General features: G+C 37.0%; 3 protein-coding genes across 4 annotated transcripts; 1 reads left to right on the top strand and 2 right to left on the bottom strand.

Moving 5' to 3' along the window:
• Window positions 1-54: 54 nt before the first annotated feature.
• On the bottom strand, window positions 55-6,106 carry LOC148958971 (uncharacterized). The gene is made up of 3 exons (XM_089111369.1): window positions 5,162-6,106; window positions 4,638-4,737; window positions 55-4,164 (listed from the first exon to the last, which is right to left on the bottom strand). Exons 1-3 carry the CDS (start codon window positions 5,198-5,200, stop codon window positions 2,195-2,197), a joined length of 2,109 nt encoding a protein of 702 aa, XP_088967495.1. The 5' UTR covers window positions 5,201-6,106; the 3' UTR covers window positions 55-2,194.
• An 871-nt stretch (window positions 6,107-6,977) lies between these two features.
• On the top strand, window positions 6,978-8,801 carry LOC135693524 (uncharacterized). The gene is made up of 3 exons (XM_065212045.2): window positions 6,978-7,130; window positions 8,207-8,285; window positions 8,468-8,801. Exons 1-3 carry the CDS (start codon window positions 7,092-7,094, stop codon window positions 8,656-8,658), a joined length of 309 nt encoding a protein of 102 aa, XP_065068117.2. The 5' UTR covers window positions 6,978-7,091; the 3' UTR covers window positions 8,659-8,801.
• Window positions 8,761-19,118, bottom strand: LOC135693523 (uncharacterized). Of its 2 annotated transcripts, none has more exons than XM_065212044.2 (4): window positions 17,494-19,118; window positions 14,539-14,627; window positions 10,408-10,829; window positions 8,761-9,036 (listed from the first exon to the last, which is right to left on the bottom strand). In XM_065212044.2, exons 2-4 carry the CDS (start codon window positions 14,623-14,625, stop codon window positions 9,012-9,014), a joined length of 534 nt encoding a protein of 177 aa, XP_065068116.1. In that variant the 5' UTR covers window positions 14,626-14,627; window positions 17,494-19,118; the 3' UTR covers window positions 8,761-9,011. The 2 variants fall into 2 exon arrangements, with proteins under 2 accessions (XP_065068116.1, XP_065068115.1); XM_065212043.2 differs by lacking the exon at window positions 17,494-19,118 and adding an exon at window positions 14,780-15,193.
• Window positions 19,119-19,133: the final 15 nt, after the last annotated feature.

Genomic DNA, 19,133 nt, shown 5'->3' on the forward strand with positions numbered 1-19,133 from the left:
GTGTTTATGTGGTTGAATAATCCTATCAAAAGAGGCACCGTGAAAGGGGGTTCGTGGGGCAAACCATCTGTCAAAATTGCAAAGGGATCCGCTTATGAAAAACTCTAATAAATCGTTCAATATTGGCCGGGAAAATATTATTCTGTTTTAGTAAACATCTTCGTGATTTTTCTTAAATGTATTGAATATGTAGCTAAGTCGAGATCGCTAAGCTTATTTACAGCTTATTTGCTGCTCCATGGGATCAAATTCAAATGTCATGTTTTTTCCAGACCTTCACACGCCGGGGGAACCAGGGGCAATAGATCCGCCACGCCAATGATTCTACCTCCGACTTTTCAGCTTCTAACAAGACTTACGCATTGATCGTCGATGTTATTGAGTTATTAATAATGCCTGAAGTTTTTGACAAACAAACAGGAATCAGCGTTAGCTTTCCAATCAAAATTGTCTGGGTCAACTCTGGGGGAATATACTACACATACTTGCAATAACTGATTGTCGGAATGTGCACGTATGGTACCGCTAGACAAGAACGGATTTTCCGGAGAGTTTGGGGGTACGACACCCCCCAATATTTTTGCATCCTTCGGTAAATTTTGTTCCGATTCGAAAAGGACCTTTTTTGGTAATCTGTAGTAACAACATGATACAAAAGCTTATTTTAGTTATCTACTACTTTTCTTCTCTATCTTAATAGAAAGATAAAAAGTGAATTTTAAAAATTTGCGTTTCCATCAGTTCTCAGTCACCTGAAGGGTATGACACCTGAATCACATCATTCTAGCACCTCTCCCCAATCCTTGCAGTTTAAATCCATCCCTGTCATCAGAGATGTGGGTCTAGGACTGAACCCTCTTGCTTATGCTGAAAAGGGCCCGAAAAGTAGCTACTTTCTACTTTGCTATTGTTTTTTGCAACATTTTACCAAAATTCTCTTGCTATTTTGATAGCACTACACTCCTGGATACCGACTTATTCTCTGTTTTCATCCCCCGGGTTCTTTTCATCGAGTAAATGCTTTCCATTCAGCAAATGAAATATCTGACACTGAATCACCTTCAGGGTGAAGGGGATAAGCAGGTTGCAAGAGGTATTGAACAAGCATTTCTGGAAATACTATGTAGCCCTAATTAAATGCAATCTAAATTCCCGTGCACTGAAACGCCCCCCTGAAAGACCTGAGAGACCACATGTTTACAGAGCAGTAAACATTGATTTTTTTCCAAAGTCTGTTTTGTTATGTTTATCCAGAAATTTTGAAGTTTTTTTCAGCTGTTTATGCTCCTGTTATCTCTTCTAGAGATAACGATTTGCAAATATTTTGACAGAATCATCACACTTTTTGAGATCTAATCTAACTGACGTTTAATAAAGATCTTCCAAACATAAAGAAAGACTGAAAAATTATCTTGATCTAATCTTATATGACTCAGTCGATGGAGTAACGATAAATTCATTTGCAAGCATGAAATTCATATAAAACTTATGGCAACTCTAGGCTCAATTAGGCTCGGTATATGCAGATTTACAACAAGCCATTCGCACAAGCAATGCCTCTGTTCTAAGGAGTTTTAAACAAAACAAGCTTACTGCTCCGTTCAAGTGTAGCCGGACGCTTTCCAGGTCAAATGATACAACGTAAATCAAGATATGAAAATGTAAAGAGTTTTTTTTTTTGCTCTACCGTTTTAAAGAATTGATTAAAAGCACCTCTCATAAAAGGGGGGGGGCATGAGGGCTTAGTCACTTGGTCAACCTTCAGAGAGATTCTGGGGTGCTCAGCCAGCTTAACAAGCCAAATATATGTTTAGTTGCGTGAATTACTCACTTGACAAATCGAATCATCCCTTGCTATAGACTTCCACGAATAAGCAAATTTATAGGCCTTGTAGAATCGGTTGATGGTTCGAATGATTTCATACCCATAACAGAGAAGCCACCGCAGGTTATTTTAGTTGTGAACTGCGAAAGGACCCAAACAACCTTGTCCCTCGGTATAACGAACTCCCGATATAACAAACTATTTTCTGGTTCCCTTCAGAGTTCGTTATATCGGGATTCCACTGTTTATTCGACAAGAGCATAAGTTAAGTCATGCGTTTGGCTTCTAGAAGTTGCCCAGGAACTGTCCCAGCCTCTTCTCTAGACTCCATTTTTCATCAAGAAAACATTTTACAAAGACAAAATGCATCTAAAAAAAACTTTTGAACCAACGACCAACTCTTCGCAACAGTGACTCATTTTCCTTGTTAGTTCCTTCTCTCTTATTCGCAGCATCAGGACCAGGTGATTGGGCGACATTTTCAAATCTTTCCACTGGCTTTGCAGCTTTAACTATTTCTTCTAAAACACCAGATGGCGATGCATCTCTTGCTGCATCTACAACTTCTTCCTCTTGCTTAACAGCTTCAGCTACCTCTTGCATACCGTCATGTTCAGGTGACGCGATGGTTTCTTCCTTTGTAGAAGCAACTGGTTCTTCAGGCTTTGCTGCTACTACTTCCTCCTCTGCGGCTTCAGATGGTATCGGCTCACTAGCTGCCTCAGTTGCACCGATAACCTCTTCTTCCGACTTAACAGTTTCTGCTACCTCTTGCATAACTTCAGGTTCAAATGACGCGATGGTTTCTTCCTTTGTAAGAAGAACTGGTTTTTCAGGCTTTGCTGCTACTACTACCTCTTCTGCGGCTTCAGATGGTATCGGCGCACTAGCTGCCTCAGTTGCACCGATAACCTCTTCTTCCGACTTAACAGTTTCTGCCACCTCTTGCACTACTTCAGGTTCAGGTGACGCGATGGTTTCTTCCTTTGTAGGAAGAACTGGTTCTTCAGGCTTTGCTGCTACTACTACCTCTTCTATGGCTTCAGGTGGTATCGGCGCACTAGCTGCCTCAGTTGCACCGATAACCTCTTCTTCCGACTTAACAGTTTCTGCTACCTCTTGCATAACTTCAGGTTCAAATGACGCGATGGTTTCTTCCTTTGTAAGAAGAACTGGTTCTTCAGGCTTTGCTGCTACTACTACCTCTTCTATGGCTTCAGGTGGTATCGGCGCACTAGCTGCCTCAGTTGCACCGATAACCTCTTCTTCCGACTTAACAGTTTCTGCCACCTCTTGCACTACTTCAGGTTCAGGTGACGCGATGGTTTCTTCCTTTGTAGGAAGAACTGGTTCTTCAGGCTTTGCTGCTTCTACTACCTCTTCTACGGCTTCAGATGATATCGGCTCACTAGCCGCCTCAGTTGCACTAGCAACCCCTTCTTCCGACTTAACAGTTTCTGCCACCTCTTGCACTACTTCAGGTTCAGGTGACGCGATGGTTTCTTCCTTTGTATAAAGAACTGGTTCTTCAGGCTTTGCTGCTACTACTACCTCTTCTACGGCTTCAGATGATATCGGCTCACTAGCCGCCTCAGTTGCACTAGCAACCCCTTCTTCCGACTTAACAGTTTCTGCCACCTCTTGCACTACTTCAGGTTCAGGTGACGCGATGGTTTCTTCCTTTGTATAAAGAACTGGTTCTTTAGGCTTTGCTGCTACTACTACCTCTTCTGCGGCTTCAGATGGTATTGGCCCACTAGCTGCCTCAGTTGCACCGATCACCTCTTCTTCCGACTTAACTGCTTCTGCTACCTCTTGCACTACTTCCGATTGAGGTGAGGCGACAGCTTCTTCCTTTGTAGAAATAGCTGGTTCTTCAGGCTTTGCTGCTACTACTACCTCTTCTACAGCTTCAGATGTTATCCGCTCACTAGCTGCCTCAGTTGTCCTAACAACCTCCGCTACTTCTGATTTAGGTGACGTAATAACTTCTTCCTGTGCAGGAAGAGCCAGGTTCTGAGGTTTTGCAGCTTTTACTGTCCCTGCAGTGGCCTCAGATGACCCAGGATCAATAACTACTTTAGTTCTACTTGCAAGCACTCCTTCTGTCTTAACAGCTTCATCTCCTACTTCTAATGTAGTTTCAGCCGACTGTGAGGTTTCCTTGTGCTTTGATGGATTTATTTCCTGTTGCAGTGTAGCTACTGGAATTTCTGTTGCTGGTGTTTTGGCATTGATCGTTTCAGCCGCTGCAGTAGCTCCTGTTGTTTCTGCTAATGTCTTGCCAACCTTTTCATTCTTTCTCAAGTTAGCGAGGGTCTCTCCATTGAGTGTAGCATCTTAAATTATAAGGGAGAGTAATTCAAATTTTCATGCTGGTAACTTGTTGGAAAATTACATAAGGAAATTTTAGTTCATGCACAAAACACATGCATTTTTAGGAATCTTGTGTAGACTGCTCTAAACTGTGTCAACTGATTGGCAGATTGTGGGGTCTAGTGCATACCCTCTCCCTTTCCCTCTAGACATCGTAAATCATTTGTACTTTTGCAGTGGAAAGACCTTTCAATAAAGTTCTGTTTTTCAGATAAACATTTAAGTAGAAAAACGAAACAATAGCCCCAAATACCTTCCAATAACAAAAAATATCAAAAAAATTGCTAACTGAGAAGGATAGCTGAATACCAGCTTAGTTTCTTTGACCGTAACAGGTTTTGGAACTCTTCAGCGGTGTCGCTGTATACCAGCAGAGCTGCAAATGACATTCTAAGTTCTTTACATTCATGCGACAAAGTCTCTGTGGATAAATTACCTTTTGGGTGCTTTTTTGACCTCTTTTTAGCAAAGGCCAGCTGAGTTCGTCCTGAAACGTTTCTAACAAGAATATGGCTGAGATTCTTTGAACCAACTGCCTAAAAGAAACGAGTCTTCTTCAACTAAAATTAGCGATTGTAAGTTTAAACATATGTTTGGATTGCATGATATTCAAGTTGCTTTTTACATTTTAGCTCCATCTTAAATGGAAAATTGATGTTTATAATCCTTGAAACATACAGGCTAGTCAGTTATGTATTTTTAGCTGTCGATACAATTGGCAGTGGCGTGCTATGAGACGGGCTCACTAGCTGCCTCAGTTTGTGAACCAGTTATGCAGGCGTAAACTATTTTTCAGCTTTTATCTAACATATAAACGATACTGAATGATTTGTGGAAATTCAACAAATTTTCCTTTACACAATAGAATAACAGTTAAAATAATAACAAGCCCTTCGTTTTAGATAAAAAAAAGTAATCGCAGGATTTTCAATATACAAACATAAAAACATATTCTCTCACCTTTTTTGCAAATTGAAGTGATCTACTGGTCATTGCCATCGTTCGGAAACCAGGTTTACTGCAGCACTTTAAAATCTAGGTAACAACGTGTGCTTTGGTGACGGAAACCTCCATTGTTACCCTGGTAATTTTCTGAGCCGTAACAGACTTATGTAATTCGAGACCATTTAACCACAAAACAACTTAAACTTGGTTAGAAAAAAAGGATATTGGTTTTCTGGGCAGTCTTTCTTTGTTCGAAGTTTGCAAATGTATCTCTTCTCTCCTCTTGGTAATCCGTAGCATACGTGATCGTCTACGTGATGGTCCACGTGACTATATTGTCAACAAGTGCTTGGAAAACGTGAACACATTCATAAATAGTTTGGCGAAGCATTGTGACATACGGCTTATTTGAACATACATTTTAATGTTCCAGGCACAAAGTACGCAAAACAGATCACAGATGCAAAGCAGATTACAGAATGAATATGGAACGTGTCGGTTAGGGCTCATTTAAAGAAATTTCTGTCATTGCACATATTCAAAATTTTTGAAGATTTGTTTGTTGCCTTCTTAAAAATTTTCATGATCACACCTATCAAACTAACTGTAAGTGAAATTTTCGAACTACACCAGCTATTATCAAAGCCTTACGAGAGATTTCGACGAGGAAAAGTAGTCCAAGTTTAAACATGTTTTCGAGATTAAAGATCTCAAGGAGAATATGAAAGACGAAACAAACTAGATAGCTTCTAGATACTGAATAAATTTTTGAGAGATTTCATAGATTATGATCATTGTTACTGTTATGTTTATGTTTTTAATACTGCAATGCTCTTTTTTAAATGTCTACTGGTAGTTGCTGCAATTTTACTTTTTCAATAGCAAATCTCTTTAATTTAGTTTTATCACTGCACAAGAATTGAGTTGATCACTGCACCATTACGATTTATCACTGCACGTTAAAATAAACCTTGGGTCGATAATAGTTCGTTTACTGAGAGCGCAGAGGTGCGGGGAATTTTTTTTGATTGATGTGACCCATAGTCAGTTGTGTTCAATCGAAAAACCATTTTTAAGAGCCAAAAAACCTATTATTTGGGGCTTACTGTTAACGCAGAGACGGCGTCACAAAAGTGAACCTGGGGATGCTAAGAAAGAGGATTAGTGACCCACAACCGTTAAGTTGGACGCGCAAGAAATTTTTGAAAGAAATTAGGATGGCTAAAAAAGCAGAGCAGACTATTCAACGTTTTTAAAAAAAGACATTGATTATTGTTTGTTGGGAGAATTTGGAAGGGCGAGGAGTCATGCTAAAACTCTAATGACAGACCCTTGGGCTTGGGAAAAGAAAGAATAATGAAATCACATGGTGAGAAGACTGTTCAAAACCTTCGTGATTTAAAACGTTAGATTTCGAACGCGTACAGTGAAGTGTAAACAAATTAGAAATATTTTTAGAGGATTATTAGTATATATGGTAGGGGAGGGACAGCAAGATTTTTTTCAGGCTGACAGGGGAAGGGGAAGCTTGCAATCATATTGGCAGCACTCTGGCTCAAAGTAAAGAGTTCAAATAGGTTAAGTTGAGAAGGTACATCGGTTAATAGTGCCGGAGAGGGGAACTTCAGACTGGCTGAAAGACTGAAGACCGGGAACAAGGAAAATAGACAAATGCCTGAGTCACTCAATTTTTCCGCAGGGACTTCGAGGAATGATTTTAATCGGGCTTGTGACACACGGGTGTTCTAAAGGGGCCTATAATAGGATTCTAAAGGGGCCTATTTTCATGAGCCCTCTCAAAACTCCCCTGTTTTGGGTGCCACTGCGTGGGAGACTTGAATAACGAATGATTTCTGAAACGAGGTAAAGCAAGAATGGTTTCCCTGGTCTTCTGTTGGTGTCACTGGTTTTGTCAATTCCTGTAGTCTGGGCAGCCAAACTCGTCATGGCGATGGTCAATGCTGCATCGAAATTTTTGAGGAAGGTTTGTGCTAATTTCTTTTAGAACGATGAAGAACAATGATGGAAAAATGTAAACAAAACTTTACTCACACTTACTTTGTTGTTATTGGGTTTCGGGGTGTCGCTGTAATGCAAGTTGGAAACGAAACAGTTAGCCCTGTATAGAAACAGTCGTATGGCACCTGCACAACCTAAATTTGAGCAAAAAACATTAAATGCCTAGTTTTGAAAAGTAAAGAACCTTCTGTCCTTGCAGGTTCTAGATCTCAGCAGACAAAAAAAATTAAATTAGTCCTCAAGACAAGGCTTAGGTCTGATGCAGGGTCCATCAAATATGCACACCCGATATTTCCCAAAAAATAAGGCAAGGAGAACACCTGAATCTTGATTGATAATTGCCATATATATACTCAGAGGAGTCCCAGTATGGATTGGTCTCATGAGAGTAGAAAAGAATTAACCAAAAATATTGCATGTTGCATTCATTTTGAAAGCACTACACCAAGGATCCCTATAATAACCTTGTTTCAAAATTAATCTCATTATTCACTTTATGGTATATATCTAAACATTGCGCAATGTTATGATAAGATTGTTGGGTTCAACACTGAACAGAAAAATCATTTTTACTTTATTAATTTGGTTTTATTGCCTTCTACAGTGATCTGTTCAAACATTTAAAAAGTACAAAGCATTAAGGATAGGAGATTTTATCATTTTTATAGCTATGTTCCCTTCTTGTACATAAAAACAAAGAAGCAGGAGAAAGATGAGGTGTACTTGTTACCTCATAATCTAGGAGCCATCATAAGTCCAAAGATACTTGACAAATACAAAATTGGTTAAAATGTATTGTAGCTCAATATAAGGAATATTATACCTAATTAGTAATTACATTAATGGTAAATTTACTAACTACTACACCTGAGGTGTTACTCTGTTGACAGAAAACCACCAGTGTCTGACAGGGCTTGTTATGCTTGTTGTGACAGGGCTTGTTATAACTAATTAAACTTGTTAGCTATTTTCATTTTTTCATGTTTCACTTTTTCACATTTTCACAGTATTTTATGACTTTTTTATGTTCTCTCTTTACAGATTTCAGCTGAAAACTTACAAGCAACAAGAACATTCATTTCTGCTAAGCAATTATGTGCAAAAAGCTCACAAAACAAAGGTACTACAGTAATTTACTTTTAAGAAATGTCTCATTTTCTACTCAAAAGAAGCACCATTTATGCACCATTTCATACTGTTATAATGCTAAAATTTATAATGCAGGTGTAGGGTATACCTAATTTTTAAAAGTGTTTCTTGTCACAAAGCATTTTTCTCCAATCAAAACCTTTTTTTGTTTAGGAAAAGGGAAAAAAGCTGAAGAAAATAAACCAGTTCAAGAGATACCACAGAATCAAGAAGAATACAATAAGTTTGTCAGCAAATACAGAAATGAAGATTTTTTCAACTATAATGACTATTCCTATTATGATATAGAAAATGAACTTCTTCAACACAGACAGCCACAACCAAAGAAGCCTGCCCTCTTTTAAAAGCTATGAATTATGCTATTTGTTTTCATTTGTCATGGAAAGTTCATCATGTTGAGATTAAAGAATTCCCTTTTGTCTGTAGGCAGTAAGCAAGAAAAAAGCTTGTAAAAACAGATTTTTTCAATGAGTGAAAATTACATTAATGACAATGTTCTACAATTTCTATCTTCTGAATGATTCAGCTTAATCAAAAGTAACTTAATCATTTTAAAACATTGAATTTCATCAGGTGTTTGCTGTATTCTCATTGAGATACCTAAATCATCTAGTGTAGTGTCAAATCATGTGAAGACAAGCTTTGATGACGAATACCCAAATCCTTTGCTACTGCTATTGCATTCAAAGCATTCATTCTAATTTCTTGGAGAAATACGATACCTGAAAAGGGCAAAAATTAATGATAGTTGGCTTTGGAAATTTCAGTCATGAATGTCTTTTCAAGAAGTGCCTTGCTATTCCTTATTTAAAGCAATCAATTTTGATGTCTGTTAGATGTTAATTGCATTAACAATTGTCTAAGTCAAGTGGACAGGGTTGACAAATTAATGGATCTAATCACTGTAATTTGGTCCCTGTTCTAAACTTTATGCACCAAACCAAAAGCCAGGCAATCTGCTTTCACCCTATTCATTACATATTTGAAATATTCTACAGTTTTAGTTGTATTTTATGGTGCTCTTCTGGCTATGTGGTCAAATATAAGAATTGAAAATATGTTTTATAACAAAACACTCTAGAACTCTATTGCATGCCAATGTGTGCTGAGAAATCACCAAAACAGTATCTATATGGAATAATTAGAGGTTTTTATTGTTTGTGATCCACTCTTGCTATGAAATTTTATGAATAGATGACTTTTCAGTCAATACTTTCCATCATCATCATCATCATCATTACATTTAAATTTAACAACCCTTTTGGGTCATACAAATGTCTGCCCAGTCAACTACAACATTAAAATTTAAATGAACATGCACTTGATAAACAATGGGCAACAAGACCATTTGAGTTTTAGCATTAATACTAATCTCTCTTCAATATTGATGTCAAGGGTTTTTATTTCTAAAATATTGTCTACAACAAAACTATAATAATTAATGGTATAATAAAAAGAACTTTCAGATTCTTTGAAAGTTAGGATTTGATCAAGCTATTGTGAGCCAATTTAGATGTGTATAAACATTTTTTGCTTAATACAATTGATTATGTCACAGTAAATTTCAGTTATAGTGAGAAGAATTTTAATGACAAAATTTGATCAATTATGCTTTAACCTTAAAAGCTGCCTTCATTCAAAACCACTTCCAAAGACTTAATTTCAAAACAAATTTTTGAATAACTCCATTGTTATCTTTTAACTTCGGGAGGAAGTTTTGTACACAACTTAGATGTAACAATTATTTTCAACTAACAAAAACGTATAAAGCATTTATTTAATATTTAATTGTTTTATAAACATATTAATAAAAGACTGGCATTCATTTCATGGTCATAACTTCCATTATTATCATTAACAAATAATTCTATTCACAGCTTAATTCTTGTCAAAGTTTTTAAAAAAGATTATCCTCCATTGACTGAAATTCCATTTCGTACTAATTCAGCCATCGTCATAATCCTTATCAGATATGCACCTCAATCACACAAATTTGCCAATTCACAGACTAAAGTGCAAACTTTCTTTGTTATGTATTCAGGCTATATAACTTCAGAGCTGAATTACACTGCACAGAATCATTTAAAACTCACCTGATTTGTGAATCGTCATTTTCAGTAAATTTGCGACAAATTGCTCTGCAATCTTGCACATCTTGTCGCACCATCTCCAGTAGTTTTTCATGTTGCTTATTCAATACAGAAAAGAATTTAAGTTTGTTTTTCAGTTCATTCACTTTATCCTCGTCGCATTCATTTTCGTAGTTTCCAAGACGCGTCTTCTCTTTTTCAATTAAAATATCTTGTGTTTCTTGGGCAGTTTTGAATCTTTTAAGGTACACACTCAGTCGGTGGCGACATTCGGCGGTTGGGGCGCCAGCTTTCGCCCGGCTTCGCCAGTTATCCAACTCGACGCGAATCTGCAGTTCCAAAGACTTTTTCTCTTTTTGAAGTATGAAACACTTGCCCATGAAATGTTCAAATTTGGAATCTATTTTCTTTGGCATTTTTGAAACCTGATTGAGAGAAATTATTTCAGTCAGTATAATAAACAAAGTAAGTAATTTTAGGGGTTTTTCATTTACCAAGTCTGGAGCCCCTTGTCCAAAAACTCCCTTCTACTCGTTTTCCCTAAATCAAATTTCATTTGTATTTTTTTATCGACAATATATTATTCAATTACCAGTGATGTGGCTGGACAATTTAGTTTGGGGGGGAGGGGTATTCTGAAAAATGTGACCAACTTCACTTTTTTGATCAACTTTAACTCCTTAAAAATGTATTAAAAATGAAATGGAATGTCATACACACTTAATGATAACAAAGGTAGAGCAAATACTGGCGTCAAAGTATAAGGAAATTAAGTTTGCAGCCTTGTAGAAACAAATTTTAGTTTTCGCGTTTTGGGGGAACCAATAAGCATGTTTTTGCGAAAAACCTATTTCAGGTTAATTCGTAAAAATAGATTACATCTTCTTTGAGCTCCTCATAACAATAATTTCAAATCATAAATTTTCCTATAACCTATAAGAATTTTAAAAGGCTTGCGTGGCAAATATGTTTAAGTATGCTAAATCTGTAAAACCTTGAAGTTTCTCTAATTAAAAGTACTTCTGACTCAAATATTACTGGAAAACATCCAGACCTACCATCAGTAAAACGAATTATTAACAAGCGAAAAATAATTTCCGTGTAATGAAGTGGGGTATGTATTATTGTAGTGTGTTTAGAAACGCCATGTGACGAGCACGGCATTTGGAAAAATAAGATGGCTACTGGCTAAGCTCATACCAAGCGGGAGATTTACTTCGGCTACAAAAACGCTACAGGGCCTGCGAAATGTATTTTGAAAGTGAAGGGGCCTAAATATTAAATTTAGGTAAGGTCAAAGAAAGGCCGGCAAGTAAAATTTTAGGAATATATGGATCCTAGGATGGCAAGAAACTGTATCTTAAATGGAATTAGGCTGGAGGAAAATCTGAGGCAATATTTTCAAGCTTTCTTTTATCAATTTGTCCCATAGTTCCGTCTATTGTAATGTTGACATACGTTTACAATAATTTTTGGAAAATTTTCTTTTAACAAATAAATCTTGCGAGCCAAGTTCAGGAAAAAAAACAAAACTTCATCACTTTATGCTGGCACCAAGTAATTCTGGATCTTTTTTTATCTATTTCCTAAGCCATTTTATATGTCTTCTATGATTAGAACATTGTAACCAAGCTGGAAGTAAGGGCATTTTTAAGAGAATACTAGGCAAAGTTACTTGCAGAATGGTAGGCTCCATTTCTTTCCCCTTTCCTAAAACGTTTTATTTTGCTCTGCAGAAAGTTTGGACCATGGCTCTCGGACCCCCGACCCCGGTTTCGCTGGCCCTGCGCTATAGTAAGTTAAGATGCTGAAATATATAATCGACTGCATCTCATAGCCGTTAGTTATGGCAAATCATTTGCAATATTACCAAAAGAAAATTGAGTATGACCAACCAGGAACAACAAAGTATATTAATTTCGAGTTGACATTTGTTCAAACTTCCTAATTAACGCTAAGGTCCCCTTCTTAATTAGCTGCATGACCAACTTCATTCGAGTTTTGCAGACATTGCAGACAGTTAATGAGTTAAATCTTATAAATTCCTACAAAAACTGTAAAGTTAATTTGATCAAGCAACTGCTCAAAAATTTCAGCATAATCCGCTATACGAAACTTTTCTGAAAGCATCTTTCTCCCAACAAACGGTAATTTCTGACCTCATTTAGTTCAAAACTCTTGTCACAACTCTAAAAATTGAATAAAAGTCGAAAAAATGGAACGATAAAATTACCATTTTTAGGAGACATATTACTTTAGCAAAGTTTTTTTAATAGCTAATAAGTCTTTATAATGTCCTCTGGACTTAAATCTCATATGAAAAGCACCAGAGGCAATCGATATGGCAACCGCTATTCTAAGGCCTTTTGTGTACAAAATTTTCTCGTCCATCCCCTCAAAGTTTGCAAATTCTATGTACGGTCTGAGCCCTAGTAAATCTATTCATTGAGATTTTCTACTTTTTATTAAAAACATCATAAAACTTACCTCAATTATGACAAACCTTTACATTGAACAGGACAATGAAAATTGCACATGAAAATGAGACAAACAAACATGTATGGAAAACACTAAAACACAAACAAACCACATTCATTACAGACATACAAACAAGCAAAGTTGAAAATTCCTCGCTTACGAAGTTTTATTGAAGATTCTAGTATTGATAATTTTTTCCAACACTTTTTATTACGGGATTAGCTTATGCAAACATTTTTTTTGTCGAAAAATAAATTTTTATTGGCCTACGGCGACGAAAATTTTACAAATAGATACCTGGTTGAAAAATCGCCATTTCGTTTCTTTGCAGGTTTAAAAGGCAATATTTTCTTCCTTCTAAAAACAAATTTGCAGCCTCTCTGGTCGACATGGTTGGGATGCACCACAGCAATACTGCACTGTACTTTTGAAGCCTATTGGACTTATGAAACCTAATACATGGTTCATAGTTACAAGTGCATTTTTAAAAGTCTTAAATTTTCTAAGGAATCATCGAAAAATTTCAGAGCTTTTTAATAGCATAGACATAAAATGTTTAATGTAAGAGAAATGAGCCGAATACAAGAGATGGGTACGAGTTGTATCATCTGCATTTCAAGTTTGTCATTAAAGTTACAAGGATTATCTCGGATTGGGCATACAGGCCATATAGTGTACTAAATATGTGTAAGTGAGCATATGAGAGGTATCTAACAATACAGTATTGGAACATGGTATTTAATTTATGATCTCTGAAATTGCATAAAGTGGATTGCTAACCCAGGAAAAAGTAAAAGGTTATGATGATATCTTTAATCATAATGTTCTTTATAAAGGCATACATTTTTTCATACAGAAAAACCAATTGCTAAAAACAAAACATCGGTTAATCGAACTTCTTCATATCAACAGCAAAGGAGAAACGTGGTTCACAAACAGCCAACGTCGAAGGTACTGCTATCTCACTGTTAACTTGTTGATGCAAATTAAAATAAAGCTAAAGGGCTAATCGCTAAACTCGTTATCTAATTTTAGTATTCAGTTTTTACTATGACATCTAGATTAAGATCTCCATAATAAAAACTTGCACAGTATTTTCAATTTTTCTGAATCTGGGACTTCTGCAACATTTACTTCGGGTTTACTTCAGTTAACAAAAGAGTAGGTCGAACTGTATCCAAAACCCCTGATACAAGAATTTGGAACATTTTATTCAAGATGTTCAATCACTGTTCCAGTTCTGGGAATTCAATTACTAAATGCGATGTAAATGTAAACGCTCTCCCTTCACTTCTTTTTTTGTTGAGAGAGTTCCTCTTAACACTTTTATCTACCCCATTCCTATCTATAATGTTCTAGTACTCCAGTAATTTTTTGTGATATTCCATGTGGCGAAGTTTTGTACTGTTAATGATGCTATGATGTTAAGAATTTAAAATATGAAACAGGAACTTTATTAACGTTAAACGAAAACTTTGGCCCAGGCCTAGGAACCTAAGATCCGTTGGGGAACTCAACGCATCTCCTAGTGCATTAAAAAGAAAGGTTCTCTATATAAATTTGCAGTATGGTTTTAACAACGTGTTTACGAAACCTTGTGTTACCGCCTAACCTGGACGAGGCAGCACACAAACAACTTGAATAAAATACGCTTACCTTGACACATGAAGCATCAAACTGTATGGGAATCTGAGGGTCCTCAGAAATTTCTTCAGCAACAGCAACTGCCATTGATGCTCCCATCACTGAAATCAGAGAGCAAAAGATAAATATCAAATCCTGCACATGTCTAAGCGTTAATAAACAATACAGATTCTAAAAATTGAAATAGCTTTGTGGATTGGCAATCAACAGCTTCCCGCCAAACAAAGTGGATAAATAATACTTGGAGGCTTGCCATGAATTTCACAGATCTGCATATCACGTGTATATGAGAACTGTTCACGTGCAGATCAACTTCAAGGCCCGATGTATTTCAAAGCAATCATGTGAAAAACTAAATGTTCCCCAGGCGGCAGAACTTTCGGGAAACTATGTTCAAGTACCCTAAAATAAAAAAACGCCACCATTTCATTCCATGGTTTAAACTTGTCAAGAGCAACTTAATCACAAAACATATTCTTATAGGAAGACTTAATTTTTGCTGAGCCTCAATATTCTTAAAGTTTTAAGACTCTGGGCCAAAGATTATTTTTATATCATTCTTAAGCGACACCAAGTGTAACTGAGTCGCATTATAATGTTAATTTCAAAATATAAAGCGTGAAACTCGCATTTAATTTGCCTTCCAAAAAAACTCAAATAAACAAAAAATTTAATTCTGATGAAGCTTGAATCTTTGAAGCTTAAATTTCATTGATTTTGAGCCTTAATATCACATTGAATACGAGAAGCTCTTACGAGAACTACCTATGCAAGTTGTAGGGGGAGCGGCTCCGACACAAATTGGAAAGCAGGGGGTTTGAGAGCAAATCAAAGACCAATGACAAACGATGTTGCAGAAAAGCTCTTTGGGGGCAGGCTGAGGGGGTTATTTCGGTAAAAATCGATCGACACGCCCTCAAATACTTCAGCACTTTCACTGGAAATCGTCGAACAATTGAAAATGCCCTTGAACACTATTGAGCACTAAACATTAAGCAATAATCTGAAAGAAGATAAGCTCTTTTCTATTTATAAGAACCAGTAAATTTAAATTCAGGCTGACTGTTCTTAATTTTTCCGAAAATCTGACGCTGGATTGTTCTTCATTTGTTCTTGAATTAAGATGGTGTGAGCAGTGCAATTGCTAGCTTTTTCGCTTTAAGGAGGTGTTTAGGCCTCATTTGTGAGTGAGGCAACCTTCATTTGCCGGAAAGTTGGAATCTTCACCGAAAAAGCACACACACATGGCTAAAAATCCTTGTTTCTGGAATAAAACGTTGTTTAGAATTGCATTTTACAGTAGCTCAGCCTCAGCTTGTTCTTAATTTGTTCGTAACTTTTGACCAATTTTGAGGGTCGTGTTCTTATAAAATTTTTCTTATAAAAATAAGAGTGTAAACAGAATTTTCCAACAAACAGTCACCTGCCATGGGAAGTGGAAACTTGGAAAGCAGTAGGACTGATTGCCAATTGAGCGTTTGTTTTTAATCCAAACATTAAAATATTAATCGCATTCAAAAATTTGAAAATCTGCGTTAGGCTGCGTAATTGCGCGTTAGGCTTTATCGAACCAATAAAATACGGATAATGGTCAGCAAAGCATTATAGCCTATCTGGTGTTAAAAATGAAACGGTTTCAAAGAGTAACGGATATAAGAAGAAAGCTGGTATTACCATACGCCAATCCTTCCTAATAACACAAAGGAAGATTAATCATTTATCAGACGACGCACCCGGGGTAGATGTAAGAAATTTCATTAAGACCAGGCCTGTAGAAGAGGAGGGCTCAGGGGGGCTCAGCTTCCCTTCTACTTTCCGAAGGGGGGCTGCACCACCTCCTCTTTTTTCGGATTTGTTCTAGTGATCATGGCTAGTTTCTTCCAGGATTAAATCTTTGATTGAACCGATACTACTTTTTGACATTTGCATTCATGTGTGACCTCAATAGCCCTCTAGATAACTGAAAACTCAATAACTGCTGGCAACATTTTAGTACCTTAAATTCTTTATTTTTAAGATTATTCTACTCAAGTAGACACTGGAAGATGATTTCACTCTTGAAAAAATGATAAGGTGGAGAAATTGATATTTAGGAGGCATGCAAACGAAAAAAATTGAAACGTTCATTATGTATACAATATAGAGAAAGCGTTATGGCCCCCTTCAACATTTTTTTGCATTTTTCGGCTCTACGCTACTGATTAAGACTAAACCAGAGGCGGTGCCAGAAATCTTCCGACAGAGGGGCTGGAGCTTTCGACAGGGGGGCTAAAATGACTAAAATAAGCAGTTTTCGTACGTTATTTTGTCAAATTTGCTCCGACAATAACCTAAAATTTCCTCCGATGGGGAGGCTAGATGCTTCCGACGGAGGGGCCGTAGCCCCCCCTAGCCCTCCCCTGGCGCCACCACTGGACTAAACGTTCTTCAGACGCATCGTCATGTGACGGGGAGTGACCAAAAAGTACAACATGCACCAACATGGGTTCCACCCTAACAGACGACGGGATTTAACCATCTCATAATCAATGTCTTATTCGGCAGTACTTAAGGAAATATTTAAAAATTTTAAGAACTAGCTTTTAAAGCATCTCCGTAACACTACGTTTTCGATCAGATTGAAATGGGCTTTGCTTCTAAAATCTAACTCTGAAAATTTCAAGTTGCGAAGGACGAAACATATCAATAACATCGATGGTGTATCCCAAAAGTATGATATATTTAAAAAAGCATACAGAAAGTACATTGAGAATAATTAAAAACATCAGAATGCATGAAGGGCAGCAATATGTGAAATAGCCTGCATAACAGACCATAACTCAGTTATGGTCTGTGATGCAGGCTATATCTGAAACTGCTGTTACTTAAAAAACAACAGAAATTTGAAATAATGTTCTCAGTCATCCAGTTAGGACGATAAAGGCAAAAAGCTCGAGAAAAAGAGAAAACATAAAAATACGACTTTACCTCGTTTGCAGCAGATGTGTTTGGTGATTTCCGGTTATCAGCAAAGATCAGCAGACTAACAAGAAAGTTATCAGCCAAGGAAACCCCTCTGTCAAATTACGTACAGCTAATTGCTGCCTTATGACCGAAAGTATAAAACTATCACAAGTCTCTATGATAATTTTCAAAAATAACGAGCTGAAAACTGTTTACAGGCATTAATTTTGAACTAGGTTTTCAAACAAGGCACGAGCTAGCCGTACTTGAACTCAATACAGCCACTTGCTATAGCATACAGAGTGATGCGGAGTCGTGAAACGTGCGGGTTTGTCCTGCTATGAATTTACTCGGCGCCGTCTTTCCAGGCATAGAAGGCAAAAAGACAATACCTAGGCATATTCTCATTGCCTCTTAGCCAAAAAACAACATATGCCATTAGGCATTCCTGCATTCTGCGATTTAATTCCAGCATGTGGATACATAGAAGACTAAATCGAACGAAAGATCGAAGCGTACGACTTCAGAAGCTGAACAATATCTGTTCAAAATCTCGAGAGGACTTAAGTAGGAAACAAGGCTGGGATGACCAAGATGACTTCCATCAACATTTCACCTATTTTCTAGTCCTGCTCATGGGCACCAAGTCCTAGCCAGTTTCGCTTAATCATTACTATAACCCTTCCAAGTAACCCCTTCAAAGCATACAATATAAAAGCCTATTGCTTCATCAATGCGTTTTGCACTTTGAAAAATGTCTTTCATATAACAGAAACTGTTGAAAGGCTACTTTACTAGTAATTTTTTGCTGATTAAAATGGTTTGGATCGGTGCGTTCACTCTCATTTCCTGCAAGTGTCTCAAAAAAATTGCAGAAATCACGCAGGTAATCCGCGGGATTCCAATTTTATCATTTTTAGGCGCAACGCGTCAAGTGGCCGGCGGTGTAATCTATATGCCACCTAAAAACCAACAAATGTACTGGAGACATGAGAATTTATCAACAACGGTTTTCGTTTTGGAAAAGGAATTCCTTAAACCTGAATATGGTACTAATCAAGATAGCGCAGCAATTAATATAAATCTATTTTATCAACAAAAATTAGTGATGAAAGGATTATCATAATCAATAATAAAAATTACTATGGAATTATCTGCAGCAAGGCAAAAATTACGTTTCTATTTGAAAAACCTGACCACGATTTATTTTTTGAAGCAAGAAAAGCACGATGTACTGGAATAATTTATGATTTTTGATCGCTTTGTGCCACCTGTATAAACAAGCCGAAAATCAATTCGTGGTCAGAAGTGAGCGTCCTTTCTTCATCCAAACAGAGTTGTATGTGATTGTTTACCAGTCTTTCAATGGGATGCATTGACGCTGAGTTTTCTTATCGAAACGCTGAACAGAAGGATCAACTTAGGCCCTATGGTTGGCAAACTAATTCTCGGGGTCATTTTTTAAATTAGGAAGTTTCATAGAGATATCAGCTAGCCTTCGTTCTAAGCTACTAAGAATAGTGCAGAATTTGTCCCAACAAACATCACACATTCAATTTCTGTTGCGGGTATTCATTCCTCAGCCCCTGCTATCTACTGGCTTCCATTTACGAATATTTTGTTCCTTTCAAAAAGATGAACTATTTTTCGGAGTTTAATCTTTT

This window comes from Rhopilema esculentum, chromosome 11 (genome assembly GCF_057945365.1).
Source record: "Rhopilema esculentum isolate cy_ngs chromosome 11, ASM5794536v1, whole genome shotgun sequence".
NCBI lineage: Eukaryota > Metazoa > Cnidaria > Scyphozoa > Rhizostomeae > Rhizostomatidae > Rhopilema > Rhopilema esculentum.

Coding starts and splice junctions, on each gene's coding strand:
- LOC135693524 (XM_065212045.2), top strand. CDS start 7,092: ATGGCGATGGTCAATGCTGCATCGAAATTTTTGAGGAAG. Junction 7,131..8,206: donor CATCGAAATTTTTGAGGAAG/GTTTGTGCTAAT, acceptor CTCTCTTTACAG/ATTTCAGCTGAAAACTTACA. Junction 8,286..8,467: donor AAAAAGCTCACAAAACAAAG/GTACTACAGTAA, acceptor TTTTTTGTTTAG/GAAAAGGGAAAAAAGCTGAA.
- LOC135693523 (XM_065212043.2), bottom strand. CDS start 14,801: ATGCAGATCTGTGAAATTCATG. Junction 10,830..14,538: donor TTGATGCTTCATGTGTCAAG/GTAAGCGTATTT, acceptor TCTCTCAATCAG/GTTTCAAAAATGCCAAAGAA. Junction 9,037..10,407: donor AATGACGATTCACAAATCAG/GTGAGTTTTAAA, acceptor TGCCCTTTTCAG/GTATCGTATTTCTCCAAGAA.
- LOC148958971 (XM_089111369.1), bottom strand. CDS start 5,200: ATGGCAATGACCAGTAGATCACTTCAATTTGCAAAAAAG. Junction 4,738..5,161: donor CACTTCAATTTGCAAAAAAG/GTGAGAGAATAT, acceptor CGTTTCTTTTAG/GCAGTTGGTTCAAAGAATCT. Junction 4,165..4,637: donor GTCAAAAAAGCACCCAAAAG/GTAATTTATCCA, acceptor TTATAATTTAAG/ATGCTACACTCAATGGAGAG.